A 15,135-nucleotide genomic window follows, 5' to 3' on the forward strand; every position below is an offset into this window, starting at 1 on the left:
ATAGCACCTTTAGAAATGTATTTACTTATAAAACTGGTGATGCATTCAAAACTTATTGGGGAACAACAATGAAATATAATGGGAACACTTGACATGGTCACCTGAACATTTAACACAGCCCAATTCCACCCATTCTCACAGCTAGGAGGACTGAGGCTTCTTCGTCCTGGGCGTTGGATCCTGCCAGGGGCCTGAAGGTGGGCCTTTGCTCTAAGCCGACTGGCATAGAACTCGACCAGGAGGCTGCGTTCTCACTGGTGGCACACCCACAGCGGTGGCAGTGGGCGCCACTCTCTTATAAAATTAATTTGATACATAGAAAAAAAACTGAACAAGTGAAGCATTGTGAATACCTGAATGCACCGTACTATATAAATATTCAGACCCTAGGAATCATATTTCCAGCTGAATTCAGAATTTGCTTTGGGGGTTTTGAATTAATTTAGTGGTTTGATTGCAGTACATCAGTTTCATGTCTTGCACTTGAACTATGTTAAACTGCACTGTCCCTTTTAAATAAAATAAATTCAAGTTGATTTGAATATATGTGACAAAATTAGGATTTATTTTGTGTATCCATTCTGCAATTGAAACGTCATTAAAAGCCTGCGCTACACTGACATCTGGTGGAGGGTCAGGCAAACAGGAAAGGTAAATGAAAACTAGTTCATGCCAGTGCTGCTTTTATTTTGAAAGTGTGACTTTTATTTGTGTAGACGTGCAGGTGAATCCTCATGTCGGATGCAAAGAGAAAGATTAATACCACATGCCGCTGCGCTCTGAAATATCTTCCGTTTCTTTTGTCACACACAAACTTCTACCCTCGTTGGCGTTTGACTTTCCTACGAAGAACACATCCGGGCATTTTGAGCGCACTTCATACGTATTTTGGCTGCGACTGATGACGAAGTTCACAAACGACAGCGTTCTCTGTGGCGAAACATGTCACCCAGAAATCCGGGTACGACGCTCGGTAAGTAAACGCATGTACGGGCAGAACGTCCGCAGTAATCGTGCTCCCACGTTACCGTGACCCAATAGCACGATGATTTTGTTACCAAGGAATATTCACGTCGTCATTTTGCTTTGCGCAGGATTTCACGCTGAAACTTTGAGTGTACGATGCTAAGTTAGGACAGGTGAAGTCAGTGAAGCAGTTAGAGGTGACTGACCCTGAGAGCACGGATGTTACTGCACACTAACAAATAGAACCGGAACAAGCAAAGGAAGCGTTTTAATCCTGCTTTCCGACGTGTAGCTAGTTTTTACTGAGCAATCATGTGACAGCTGGCTCTACTGTGTAATTGAATACTCATGAGGTCTGATTAAGACCTAACACAGCACTGCGGTCTGCTGACAGTTTGTTTCGGACTAGAAAGAAGAGCACGTGGGTTTACCTCGTGACACTACAAAAGTTTAAAGAATGACAAAGTTGATTTATATTCTATATTTCCACAAATGTCCTGCTGTTATTATTCTTCCCACTCACTCCTTCTGTGATTTGACGATGGCCACCTCAACATCTACACAGTACACTTTAAGTAACCTGCGCTCAGAGTGGATGTTTGTCAGTCCAACCAGAGTCACCTGTGAGGCACCTGCACCTGTACTCTAGTGTATTTGTAAGGGATGAGCACAGAGGTCGTATCTGATGTATGAACATGAGATCAGGTCAGAATGAATCCAGACGTGTCACAGGTTAACCTGGCGGTCACATTAACAGTTTGTGTTTTCTGACATTTGTTGAGCTGATGGAAAAGTTGCATCTGAAATTATGTGACATAAAAAACACGTTACTCTTTATGCTCGCTGCTCTTCTGCAGTGCTACATGCTAAAGTAACATGAGCACAGCTTATAGACACCTGACTATGGTGCTATACATTATGCATACATTTCATTGTCTTGTGTCTTTCATCTCTTTGTATTTGATAGGCCCTTGTGACTGACAGACCATTTACTCAAGTAAAGTACAGATACCTGAAAATTCTACTTAAGTATAGTAACTAAGTACTTCCCACCTCTACAAATATGTTTAAAACAACGACTGATGAAAAACTCAGCATTTTCATTCTTTCAGACTGTTGGTGTGCCACAGAAAACAATCCGACACTACCATAAGGGAAAACACTTAAGCCCTTTTCCCATTAGTACCTACTCAGATTGACTGGTTTCCATTACCTAATGTGTGTGGTTGTTGTTATAGCAACGTGACCATTGTCCCATGACGTAATTGGTACACAAACACTACAAGAAAGGAGGTCGTCGACGTGAGGATACACCTGCTGCTCGGTGTGTCTTTTTGTCACACTCGGGGACCGTGGCGTTGTTTTTGTAGCCTTTCCTTTGTTGCCTGGGTTCAACAATGGTGCTTTTGATTTTCATGAACAAGACGCTCTCATGACTCACCGAGTGATGCCACTGACTAGCCAATCAGTGGCATGCAGTCTGATGACATCACATTTTAGTACCTGCTTGCATCACTTTGTAACCCCAGGTGAGCAGGTAATATATTAGTACCTCATACCAGGTACTATGACCAACTGCAAAACCCTGAAAATCGCAGCGAATCATGGCGAGTCGATCTTAGTAGGTACTAATTAGGGCTGCCACAAACGATTATTTTGATAGTCGACTAGTCACCGATTATTTCTGCGATTAGTCGACTAATCAGATCATCACCCATTGGACGTAAAAAGTACAGCTTATTGCACCAGCAGCATCTGCTCTTATATAACTATCATTAGCTTACAGCTTTAAGTGTGTAAGGTCTGTGCTAACTAAAAATAAAGACAAGATGATAGTTTATTAAATTTTAATGAAATTTGCAGATTGTTTCGGTGAAGTTTAATAAACTCCTTGCTATCTAAAATATAACAGGACACCGGAGTAAATTCTGGAGCATCTCACACTTCTGATAATCAGCTGTCTGCTTGACGTTTATTCAGCTGTGTAAAAACTATAACTTTAATCTCAGCCAAACCGATTTACTCAGGAACAAATAAAACACTGAAAAAGCCAAACAATAACATTTTTAAGTTATCTAAGTGACTCATATATCATGTTTAACCTGAGTAGACAAAGACAGGCTTTCTAACACGTGTGGGGTCCGGTGTTCTCACGGCTCTAGTGACCTTGCCCCCGGCTAGCTATCAAGCTGGTGGGTAACAGACGTCTCCGAAAACGTCGGAGCGTTTTTGAAAATATGCGGTGTCTTGATAAACTGAGCAGATATTTGAGGTTTACACAGCTACATTCTCGCCTGAAAATATCTTAAGTCCTGCCATCTTCTGTTTCAGTGCGTTATTACACTCTTAAATCCTACTACTTATTTCTTACAAAGCTTCAAACGACGCGTCGACTATTAAATTAGTCGTCGACGAATTTGATAGTCGACTAATCGTGGCAGCCCTAGTTCTAATGGAAGGGTACAGGCAGGGTGTTGGTGTTGATTGCCCGGATCTTGTTCTTTCCAAGAGCGAGCATTCCCAAGATCTTGGGTATTTGGTGGTTTCGGCTCCTCTTCATGGTTCCCATTCACCTGCAAGATTCTAAGGTACTTGTAGCCGTCCTCAGTCTGCAGTGTCACCTACTGGTAGTACAATCCCCTCATTTCTGACCATTTTTTTGTCTCTTTGTTGCTCCAACTGCACGTCTCCAATATGAAAGAAATTCTCATGTCGTTTCTGTAGAGCCTCATTCACTCCCAGCATACAGCTTGAAGCCATCCATGTTAGGGCTGCAGCTATTGATTATTTGAGTAAATAAGTTTGATTATTCCATCGATTATTTTGATAACAAATACTTTGGTCTTATTAATGAGCAATAATAAATATTCAAACGATGAAAAACGGAGGTCTTTCAGAATAAACTATTCATTGTATGGTTTACCTCAACTTACTCTAAGACTTACCGTATTTTTTGGACCATAAGGCACTTTAAGCAAAACAAAACAGTCAGATAAGTCAAATTTTACTCAGCTCATTCTTCTTGCTTCCTCCACTTCTGTACCATTGATTCATTAATGTTGAATTCTCTGCAGCTGCTCTATTCCCATGTTGTTGCAGTACATTAATGACTAACCTCATATTGTGGATGGATTATCTCAGTTGTTCTCCTGACTGAAGTTTGGTCCGTTTACAGCATCCTGCCATGCGATTGCATTTGTCTCTAACTAGGGCTGCTCAATTATGGCAAAAATGATAATCACGATTATTTTCACTGACATTGAGATCTCGATTATTTGATGATATTTATTTAACAATAACAATGTGTTGAATAATGACTTTAAAGATTGTCAAAAAATAATATAAAATAGTGTGCAAATACTGATAACAGTGCAAATGTTTGCAATATAAAAAATAATTGAAAAATGTAAACATTAATGTTTAGTGAACTTTGCAGTGTTGCTCTGTGGTGCAGCTACGACACTGTAGCAAAGTTTACACACTGTGTCTACTTGATCCACGTCTGACTGAACCCATAATGTTTCCACACCACTGGAGCTTTTTTTTTTTACCTCTTTTCAACCAACTGCAGTCACTCTCCTCTCCAAATAACTTCTGCTTAGCTTTCCGAGCTTCCCTCTGGTCCTCTTAATCAGCGGTCCCCAACCCTCGGACCGGTACCGGTCCGTGAGTCGTTTAGTACCGGGCCGCGAGAGTTGAGGCTCAGGTGTGAAATGTATGGTTTTCAGGGTTTTTATCGGTTTTCAGCGTTATTTTGTTATCGTCTTTATCGTTTACTCGGTTTTCCTCGGTCTTTTCACGTGTGTTATGAATAAATTTCATTTTTTTCGGTACCGGTACTAGTTTTATTTTGTTGTATTTATCCGCGACACCTTAAAGGCCGGTCCATGAAAATATTGTCGGGCATAAACCGGTCCGTGGCACAAAAAAGGTTGGAGACCGCTGCTCTTAATTGTTGTGACGCGTGTTCGAAATGCAGAGAGGTGCGTTCGATTTGCCACACGGAGCAGTGTGAGAGTAAAGCACGAGGGAGGGGCTAATAATCGGCTCAGTCACTTTTAATGATCGTTGAAAGCCCAGATTGTAATCGAGATTAAAATTCGATTAATTGAGCAGCCCTATCTCTAACCATCGGGAACCCTCACGTTAACTTTTATCGAGTGGAAAAAAAGTTAGCATTCAACCTCCAGCTTCACTGTGTTTATGCTATGCTAACATAGCTGTGTTGCTAGCCACACGTAGCACATCATTATATAGCAGCTAGCCAACCTCAGTAACCCTACAAACGTCACTGCTGTTTAGTTTTCTGTCTTCATTTATGTTGGAAGTGATAACAGAGCTGTACGTTTGAATGCTTCAGAAACCTCTCAGTCAGAACATGCTATATCATGTTTAGGTGGAAGCTAGCGAGCTAACTTCCTGCTAACTTCTAACTCTGTTAAATGTCATAAATTCTGTTTTCATGGATGCCTGGATGTTAAACTTAATTGTTACACCTGGTAAAGCAGCAAAGCTGATCGTTTTATTAAAGATGAAAGACTTTAGACAGTTTTAACTCTCAGTGATGCTGCAGTGTTCGTTTGACTAATGGCGTCAGACTTAAACACCAGATTGTTCCAGTATTACTGAGTCTCCAGCCTTTGGCGGCTGTTCTCATGTTGTTCCCCTGATGCTGAGTTTCTACCTTGTATGGCTCAAAGCTGACTTACTCTCCTGGTTTCTCTCTGGTGTTCCTCTTTGGGGCAGATAGCTGTGAGTCTTTGTAAGATTCAAGCTTCTTTGTCACGTGCATAGTTATACAGATATAACACGCAGTGAAACGCTCCTCAACTGTGCAAAAAAGAGAGACAGAACTTTATATACAGTGAATGAGTATTTACAAAGAGGACATTATGTGCAGCAAGTGGGTGGCATTATATAAATAAAGATAAGAGGCCTCACATACAACAGTTTGTTGTGCTTAGACACCTCATGCTCACGTCCCTCTGTGCTGCTTTGATCTCTGCCTCTGGTATCGAGAGGACATCTGATTGAAATACTGTTGAAATCTCCCAATTCTTTGAATCTTTGGGCTGAAGGAAGGACAATACTCGGTGTATTTATGCTCAATCAACAATCATTTATTTCCATACAATTCAATACTTAAGAGCATAAGGACCATCATGATGGGGAGACATGCCTGAAGAGGGTCACAGCAAGTCTCAAAATGGTGACGGGTTGCTCAGCTTTTTATAGTCTCTAGTGGCCCCCATCTAGTCGTAAAAGCCAAAACATCACATTCTTTCTCTGTTACAGCGCCTAAGTTATGACCTCGGCAGTTGTTTCTCTGCTTTCTGTAAGGTGGGGGTATGGAATGTGGTCTGTCTATCTCCCCTGTCTTAGACACAGAGTCTCCTTCTCTTCATGATTCAACAATTAAGCATGTCAAGAAAACAGTGTAACACATTCCCAGCAGATCAAGGATACAGAGTGATGCACATTTATCTAATGAACTAATATGTAAATATGTTCTGTTAACTCAAAAGTATAATGAGAACTAAACTACATACAGCTCACACACTCTATATTAAAGGGTATAATATGATCTACAGCAGTATTCTAATTCAACTACTTTGATTACATATATAAGGTAACATATGATAACAGAATAATATCACAATACTCTCTGTGTGTTTCAGCCACTTTAATAAAGTGAGTTTGTTTCTGTTCTTCTGTGTTCATAACAGACCTGGAAAGGATATCCAAAGTGAGAGTGAACACACAGGCTGTGTTGAAGAGGGCTCAGTTTATCCAAAGACAGAAGATCCCCAAGAAACAGTGGCAGGTGAGCTGTGCTGTAAGCTGTGGTGCACGATGACAACAAGCCCACGCTGTCTTAACTTGTAACACCAAAATGCATTTATGTGTACGTACATGTAAGCACACCTCTGTGGTCATAGACAGTATTAACTATAAGGCGGGTTTCAGGGCTACATTTTTAACATGTCTCACGGTGTATCCTTCTCTGAGCGCTGTTTCCTTGTGTGTCCTTGCAGGCTGCGTGGCTGCTGAAGGCCGCGACCCTGATCGACCTGACCACTCTGGCCGGAGACGATACGGCCTCCAACGTGCACAGGCTCTGTTTGAAAGCTATCCAGCCAGTTCGATACGACCTGCTCAAGAAGCTTGATATGCACGACAAAGGTCCGCCCTCACGTCTGTCAGGAAAACTGATCAAATGAAAACAAGCGTTAGTGTCATAAAATAATTATTAGTAAATAATGAGCTAGCGTATCCTGTCACGATAGCTTCAGTGGTGCTTAGTATTAATTCTCAACGTCTCTCTGCTGTTTTGAATATTGTTGTGTTGAGCATCATTAGTGTAAAAGGAATCACAACAAATTTGTATTCATTTGCAGTTTTCCCAAATCATGCCAGCAAAATCCCGTCGGCATCACGTGAGAAACAAGTAACGGCTGTTTCCATGTTACGATTTCACCTGTCAGGACATAATGTGTAAATCACAGGTCGCAACATCGGACAAATATAATCCTGCATCAACAAAAAGCCGTGAAATTTATTTATTTAACACAAACAAAAAGTCGTGTGTGGCAAAACTAACCTTACTTTAAAAGCAGATTTTCCTGTTTGCTGAGAAACAAAATAACCATTAACCGTTGTTGCTGCGTCCCAGTCAAAGTCCAGATCAGGGACGTGACGGGTCATTAATTCTAAAAGAACCTCTGAGAGCCTCTAACACCGGGCTCACTGGATGAAATAAAAAGATATTACACGTGCATTTTAAGTTTAATCACGTTCATCGTTAATCCCATAATGTTTGAAACGTGCGTTACTCTGCACACACAGTGTTGGTCTTTATTAGTGTCCACGTCTCTGTGCAGAACAGGGTTACACATCACTGTGGTTACGCGCTCATGTTCCAGTTTGCTCTGACAAAGACGCACAGCTGCTTTTTCCCTTTAAAGCCAGTGTGAACAGAGCGTTGGTGGTGAGGACGGCTGTCGCTCATTTATTCACAGACAAAGTCAAACACAGGAGGCTTTGAACCATTAACATCTCACAACCGCATGAATTCAAATGTTTTATTTACCTTTTTCTGCTACCATGATCTCATTGATCAGTTTTATCATCCTATTTGTTCATCGTTACCTGATGAGTAAGCATGCCAGACTGCTCAGACACTAGTCCGCCTGCAGAGGGAGCCACAGGCCAGTTTATCACCACGTTTCTTCTTCTTTGCTCTGATCCCTGATGTCAGGCGTGACAACAGCAGCGGTGTGTGTGTATCCATCTCGTGTGACTGATGCTGTCGGAGCACTTAAAGCAGCCGACTCCAGCCTTCCTGTCGCCTCAGGTAAGTCGTAGCTATGGCAACCCTGTGTGTGTAATATAGAAAATGAAAGGCTTGTGCTGCCTGGGCTCCACTGTGTTATCTGTTTCTCCCAGTGGCCACTGGCTTCCCAGCTGGCCAGACTCCACTGGAGACCCGCCTGCAGGAAGTGCGCATAGCAGTGAGTGACGGCGCGACGGAGATCGACATCGTCATCAACAGGATGCTGGCCATTACAGGACAGTGGGAAGGTATGCTGCAGCCTCACTGTCGTTACTGTGGTTGTATGGAAGGATCTGTGTGTTTAATACTGATGTCTGAGCCTGTAGTAAGAGTTTCATACGTGATGAAATGCCAGTTACAAAACAAACCATCGGCTAATCCAGTAATCCGCCCGTTTCCTGTCACTTCTGTCTGCGTCATGAGGGCAGCAGAGAAGGTGAGGCCTCCCTCCCTCAGTGTCGTCCCCCCCCCCACACACACACACACATGGGCGTGCACTGAACACGTCAAGTGATTTCAGTTTCGTGTCTCCCTCTGCAGCCATGTACGACGAGATCCGTCAGTTTCGGGAGGCTTGTGGCCCCGCCCACATGAAGACCATCCTGGCTGTCGGAGAGCTCGGCTCGTTCACCAACGTCTACAGAGCCAGCATGGTCGCCATGATGGCTGGTCAGTCTCACAGCAGTGTGTGTGTGTGTGTGTGTGTGTGTGTGTGTGTGTGTGTGTGTGTGTGTGTGTGTGTGTTCATCTGATAGTTTAATTACACTTTCTAGTGAAGCTGATCATAAAATAAAAACTGCATGGTTCCAGCTTTATATTTGTTTTCTGTTAGTAATTTCAGTTTAAAGACGAGCAGGTTGGGCTGTGGATGTAATAACAAAGCACTGTGTTAATGAAACGCTGCATGTATGAAGCTTCTTTACTCCATGGAGGCCTTTTACAGATGCAACTCAGTCTGTGAAGCTCGATTTAAGGTTTTACGACATGTTTAGCGGCGTCTACAGAGTGTGAGGTCACTGGGCTGTAGTTTATATTTGCTAACTGCTGAGAGAACCAGTAACCCACTGTGTGTGGGGTCATTTACTGCCTCTGGCTGCAACAGCATCCCATCCACTTTCACTTCCTGTTGCTCGAGCTGTTCGTCGTTCTTTGTCTCGCTGCACTAAAATGTGAAAGTCTGTCTGTAGCTGTGATGTTCAGGTTTGTATAAATGAGTGAGGGGGGGGGGGGGGGAGTCTAACAGAGATTTCTGAGAGTTTGCTGATGTTGGGATTCCCAGTCGTGCTTTGGTAAGAAATGTTGTGTTTGTAGTGTGATGCACATGTAGCAGCTGCTTATGATGTTTGGGGGGAAAGACAGTTTTATTCCATTAAATGATTGCATGTTGCAGACGTCTGCTCTCTGCTCTGCCAACAGAGAGATGGAGGGAACTATTAGCAGCTACGAGCCGACCCGGTGATGTCGTGTCCTGCACAAGACTAAACTTTAAACACGTATCACACAGTTACGTCTATGACCGTTGTTGAGAACAGGGCTCCATGATGTAAATGAGCCTTTATACATGCAGGCTTCATGTCCACGTAACGCTGGGTTCATGGTTTTGATCAAAGGTGTGAAATCATAAAGATTTTTCGGCAGAGTCACAGATGCCCTTTGGGCTCGCAGCAGGAAAGGCCTCCAGTGTAAACTCGCTCTCCAGGCTCTTCACTCTGACAGCTGTTAAATGACTGAGACTAGCTTACAGAATAAGTTGATACACAGGATCTCAGACCCGTGTTTTCATTGGTCATCTGTTCTGTCGTGTCAAATGAAGCACGTGGTCACACAGGCTGTATGACAGTAGCATGTTGATCTGCTCCTAACTCTGCTTTAATAACAGCTGATCTGCACTCACTGCCTGCATACCTGCAGCGTATGTAGAAACATTTACGCCATGTAACAAAAATTGCTGACACGCACGCACACGGGCGCATGTGCACGCACGCACGCACGCATGCACACAGGCACACATGCACACACGCGAGCGTGCTTAACTAGCCGTCACACAGGCACACGTGCACGCACACAGGCACACACGTGCACACACACAGTAAGCCGATTACAGACCTAAATTGTCAGGCGCTCTGATAGAGATCGTCATTAAAATACATTGCTTTTGTCACCACACTTGCTCCTTAATCTCCTCTTGTTCCTATGAATTGCATATGAGATTCCTGAAATTGAATGATAATTTTACCTATTAATCTCTGATATAGCCTTTTTTACCCCGCCGTTCCCCGCCAGTATCTCCCTGCCCACGCAAATGAATAGAGCTTCATTACCGCCACCCACATTTAATAACCGTTATCCATTATCTGGTAATTAAGACTCCGTATAACGAATCTTAAGGATTACGCCAGTTTGAGAAAGAGGGGAGAGAAACTGAAAAAATACATATAACATGTCTTTAATGAACTGTAAAATTTCCATCTTGTTCTGTTCGGTAATGAACGGTCATTATAACTCAGGGAGGCAGGAGGGCGGCGCCTCTTTTTTCTGCCCCTGCAGTTTGTGGGTAATCTGTTAAACTGCGTCATTTCATCTTCTATTTTTATCAGTCTAGCTGATAAAATATAATTGGCTGTGAAGGAAGGCGAGGAAAGAAATAATGATTTTTATTGATGAGCATTAAGCTGTCGTTTGTTGCAGCAGCTTACGCTTTTCTCCGGCCGCGCTGTCGGTGCAGTCGACCTGCATGGGAACGCCGGCCTCGAGCCGTTTGTCGTCCCGTCGGACAAATTTGAAGTCGAAACCCGACAGCTGAGCGATGCAACATAACCTCAGTACGTGCTTTTGTTGAAGACATCTCATCTGTTCCAACACGGCAGGTTCAGACTTCATCAAGACGTCTACAGGGAAGGAGGCTGTCAATGCTACTTACCCTGTTGCCATAGTGATGGTGAGAGCCATCCGTGACTACTTCATGAGTACGGGCCACAAGGTACAGTGGGCGTGAACACTCACTGACTGTAGAACAGTTACTACATTTATTATGTTCATGAAACCAGCATCACGTTCACTGTGACTGATGGACGGAAAGTCTTTGACATGGAAAGAAGTACTTGCATGAATGTGGAGTCATGTGTTGTATGAGCAGCTCGAGTACTCGAGTAGATGAGAAGCATTTTATCAAACAGCAGGAACTTAATTCTGCTCAGTTTCATTAAGATGCAGCAAAAATCTTAATGTAAACATTTACATGGCAGCGCTGCAAGACAGGTTGAGTCACCATGACGTGCGTCTACATCAATAACCAATCGTAGGCCAGTCGAGGCTCGCCACAGTGTGCTCTCTGTATTTAGTGTCAAAACGGACGGTTTTGATTTTAGTGCTGTGGAACCAGGTTCAAGCAAAGTTCCTCAGATTAAAACACTCTTTATTAGTTACACCGTGTTAGTTCTGACCTGCTTTTGCCTTCAGAACTTTATTGTCAGTGTTGCGACAAACAACTACTACTGAAAAAGTACCAGGTACTGTGACCTAATGGAAAACCCCGCAAACCGTGGCGATCTGAGCTGAGTAGGTACTGGTGGACCAGTAGAGCCCCTGGTCCATCAGTAACCCTGTCCCCCTGCCATGTGAAAGCCGGCAGGGGGACAGGGTTGTACTGATGGACCAGGGGCTCTACTGTGTGAAAGCTGGCAGGGTTGAAGTCACCAAAGATGGAACCTCGGGTGCTGAGTCTGTAGCCGGGCTCTGGCAGAGTGGATAATGTCGCAGCAGAGGGAGGAACGTAAACAGCCACAGAGGTCACATGGGTCCAACTGCTGGTTGACGCATGTGCACGTAACATTTTTTAGGCGTGTGTATTTCCAAGTACCACCTTTGTAGATGTGTCATCGTGCTCCAAGTGTGTTGTGTGTTTTATTGACACACGTGTGCATGCCTTCTTTTAGGTGGGCTTTAAGCCAGCAGGGGGCATCCGAACAGCTGAAGAGTCTTTGGTTTGGCTGACTCTTATCAAAGAAGAGCTGGGTGATGATTGGCTCTGTCCCGGCCTGTTTCGCCTGGGAGCCAGCAGCCTATTGGCTGACATTGAGAGGCAGGTGGGTACGCAGTAGATGTGACATGTCTTGTTTTACACAAGGTTTTTACAGATGTTTTTGCTTGGACAGATTTATCATCAGGTGACTGGACAGTATGCAGCGTATCATGAGCTTCCCATGGCTTGAATTCACCTGCTTCACGTTTTAAAGAGAAGCTCAGAAGATCCACACGAGCCTCATTCGTAAATCTGCTGCTCCTTCAAGGTGCTTTCAGTGTCCTGATGAATAACCCAGCTGGTAATTTAAAGCTTGAAGCGAAGAATGTGATGAAGATCAAAGTTTTTTACTTGTTATAATTTAACAATCGCACTTCATAAAATAAACACGGAGTGGAAAAACAGTTTGTTTCCTGTTTATTCTTATAAATGGGGGCGATCGTGGCTCAAGAGTTGGGTGTTCGTCTTGTAACCAGAAGGATGCTGGTTGGAGCCCCGGCTCGGACAGTCTCGGTCGTTGTGTCCTTGGGCAAGACACTTCACCTACCACCTACTGGTGTTGGCCAGAGGGGCGATGGCGCGATATGGCAGCCTCGCTTCTGTCAGTCTGCCCCAGGGCAGCTGTGGCTACGACTGTAGCTGCCTCCACCAGTGTGTGAATGTGAGAGTGAATGAATAGTGGTATTGTAAAGCGCTTTGGGTGCCTAGAAAAGCGCTATATAAATCCAATCCATTATTATTATTATTATTATTATTATTATTATAAAAGTTGGTAAACTGTAAAAGATGCAGCAGAGTGTAAAGTTGAGTTTAGTTTAAAGTTATGTTGGCTGTAGGTGTGTCAGCTGTCACATCACAGCCTCATTAAACATTTATACTGAAGCTCCAGAGTGTAAAATGCAGCACATTAGTGTTGGTGGAGAAAGACAGGAAGCAAAACGGTCTCAGTCCGTGTTTTTTAAAGTTTCTCCTGAAAGCATGAAGAATGTTTAAGGAAAAAAACATTACTGATCATTTTGGGAATAAAGTCAAAATTTCAATATTAAAGTCGAGATTTTGAACTCTAAACTCTGGTAAAGACGAGATGTGCTGAGCAAAAACACACAAAGGCCCAGCTGGACTTTTGCTGTCAGGTGACCGTGCAGCACCATGCTGTGTACAAGAGATGCACCATCAGCTGAAACCAGAGTGTGGCTTTTGCAGCAGTTTTACGTCACTCGTGGCAGAACCACCAGTCGTGTCGGCAGTGATGGCAAATATAAATGAGCCATCAGAGCAACAGATCTGCGATAGGAAGCGTGCGGCTTATGCTGCCAACCATAAGTGATCCTGACCTGTCCACTGATCTGTGCTGAACGTCTTCCTGAGGATTAGACGCAGGGCTTGAACAGCATACAAATACATTTGAGGTTCATCTCAAGGCAGAAAACTTTTTCTTTTATACTTGAAGACATTACAGACGCTGACCTTGGACGAATGAGTCGGTGCCTTGTGGAGTGATGGGCACGAGCTTTTTCATTCACCTTCCTCCGAGGGGTTGCCTCAGCTGATCCTCTGCTGTCACACGATCCCTGCACACTCACTGCATCGATGAATGTTCTCTGTTGTCTTCCTGTTTTCCTTCTGCCTGTCAGCTCCATCTTCAACATCACCTGCCCACTATAGCCACTATCCCTACCAAGTAAGTGGGCTAATCTAAAGACAAGGTTGGTGAGTAACTAAAATAATATAAGAAAAACAAGTTGTTTTTTCTAGTTTGAGAAATGGCATCATGTCTTTGAGCCACAGGGAGTTTGGGGGGTTAGGTGACTTCCAGAGGAGTAAGGATACACCGTGTTGTCACCAGGATGTAAAAGCAAGAAACTTTGTTTTGCAGGGAAGATGCATTTTTTGATTCAGAGTGTTTGCCAGTTCAGTGACCCCATGCTGCCTGGCTGGAGGGCAGGAGTGTGGTTTGGAGTCGGACCCACGGCCCTTTACTGCTCGTCTTCCCCCACGTCTCTTTCTCCCTCCCTGCTTTCTCGTCTCTCTTTGCAGCTTGGATTTTGGGTTCTGTTCTGGTGAACTGAAAAAGAAATTATCTGCAGACATAGATAAGCTTTGAGAGATTCCCATAAACTGAATTGTTATTATTAATAGATAAAAATTCACCAGTTGCTGATGCAATGAAGTCATTAAATGTATCATCTGAAAGCAGAAGTGAATAGAAACCCCGTGGGAAGGAGAAATGGGATTGGTCTAGAGTCCACAGTAAGGGGGGCACAGCTGGATGACAGTCAGAGGGAATCACTTTAAACTGTCAGTGAAAAAAATCAATACAGGAATAAGATTAAAAAAATGAATATGTCCTTGTTTGTGGATTAAGAAGTCTCCAAGAGTCAACACAGCCATCATGTAGTTAAAATAAGATGTAGATCTACCGTAATTGTGGGGGATTAGGCGCAGGTGTGACCACGAGCGGTCCGTTTGAATGAGTGGCAGATTTCCCAAGGACATTTCAGGGTAAAGTGGTCTCTATCTTGTAAATGTGTGTCTGTAGAAAAGTTCAGCTTTGAGGTGAGAGAATCACTTAGATCACTTAACAGGATGTTTCACATCTTTAAAATTCAGTTTAGTAATCTGAATAATCGACTACATCAAGATTCTGGAGGATATCAAACATACTGAGAGTCATTTAAATAAAAAGGAAAAAAACACTGAGTCACAGCGTCATAACTAAGAAACAACCATTTCTTGGAAGCAACAGTTCCTCCCAGTGTTGGAACATTTGCTGTCAATGTGGATTTCAAAGTTTCCATCCTATGCTTGGTTAGAA

At 43.3% G+C, this 15,135-nt stretch overlaps 1 protein-coding gene across 1 annotated transcript; it reads left to right on the forward strand.

Moving 5' to 3' along the window:
• Positions 1-761: 761 nt before the first annotated feature.
• dera (deoxyribose-phosphate aldolase (putative)) lies at positions 762-12,724 on the forward strand. Its single transcript, XM_080887934.1, has 9 exons — positions 762-973; positions 6,693-6,790; positions 7,002-7,149; positions 8,225-8,320; positions 8,413-8,547; positions 8,840-8,968; positions 11,167-11,279; positions 12,235-12,384; positions 12,454-12,724. Exons 1-9 carry the CDS (start codon positions 943-945, stop codon positions 12,508-12,510), a joined length of 957 nt encoding a protein of 318 aa, XP_080744060.1. The 5' UTR covers positions 762-942; the 3' UTR covers positions 12,511-12,724.
• The last annotated feature ends 2,411 nt before the right edge of the window (positions 12,725-15,135 follow it).

This window comes from Rhamphochromis sp. 'chilingali' (assembly GCF_963969265.1).
Source record: "Rhamphochromis sp. 'chilingali' genome assembly, chromosome: 7".
NCBI classification, from domain to species: domain Eukaryota; kingdom Metazoa; phylum Chordata; class Actinopteri; order Cichliformes; family Cichlidae; genus Rhamphochromis; species Rhamphochromis sp. 'chilingali'.

What these genes read in the sequence shown, in the direction of transcription:
- dera (XM_080887934.1), top strand. Translation starts at nt 943, where the DNA reads ATGTCACCCAGAAATCCGGGTACGACGCTCG. An exon ending in AAATCCGGGTACGACGCTCG is followed by an intron (nt 974 to 6,692) that starts GTAAGTAAACGC and finishes TGTTCATAACAG; the next exon opens with ACCTGGAAAGGATATCCAAA. An exon ending in CATTACAGGACAGTGGGAAG is followed by an intron (nt 8,548 to 8,839) that starts GTATGCTGCAGC and finishes CTCCCTCTGCAG; the next exon opens with CCATGTACGACGAGATCCGT.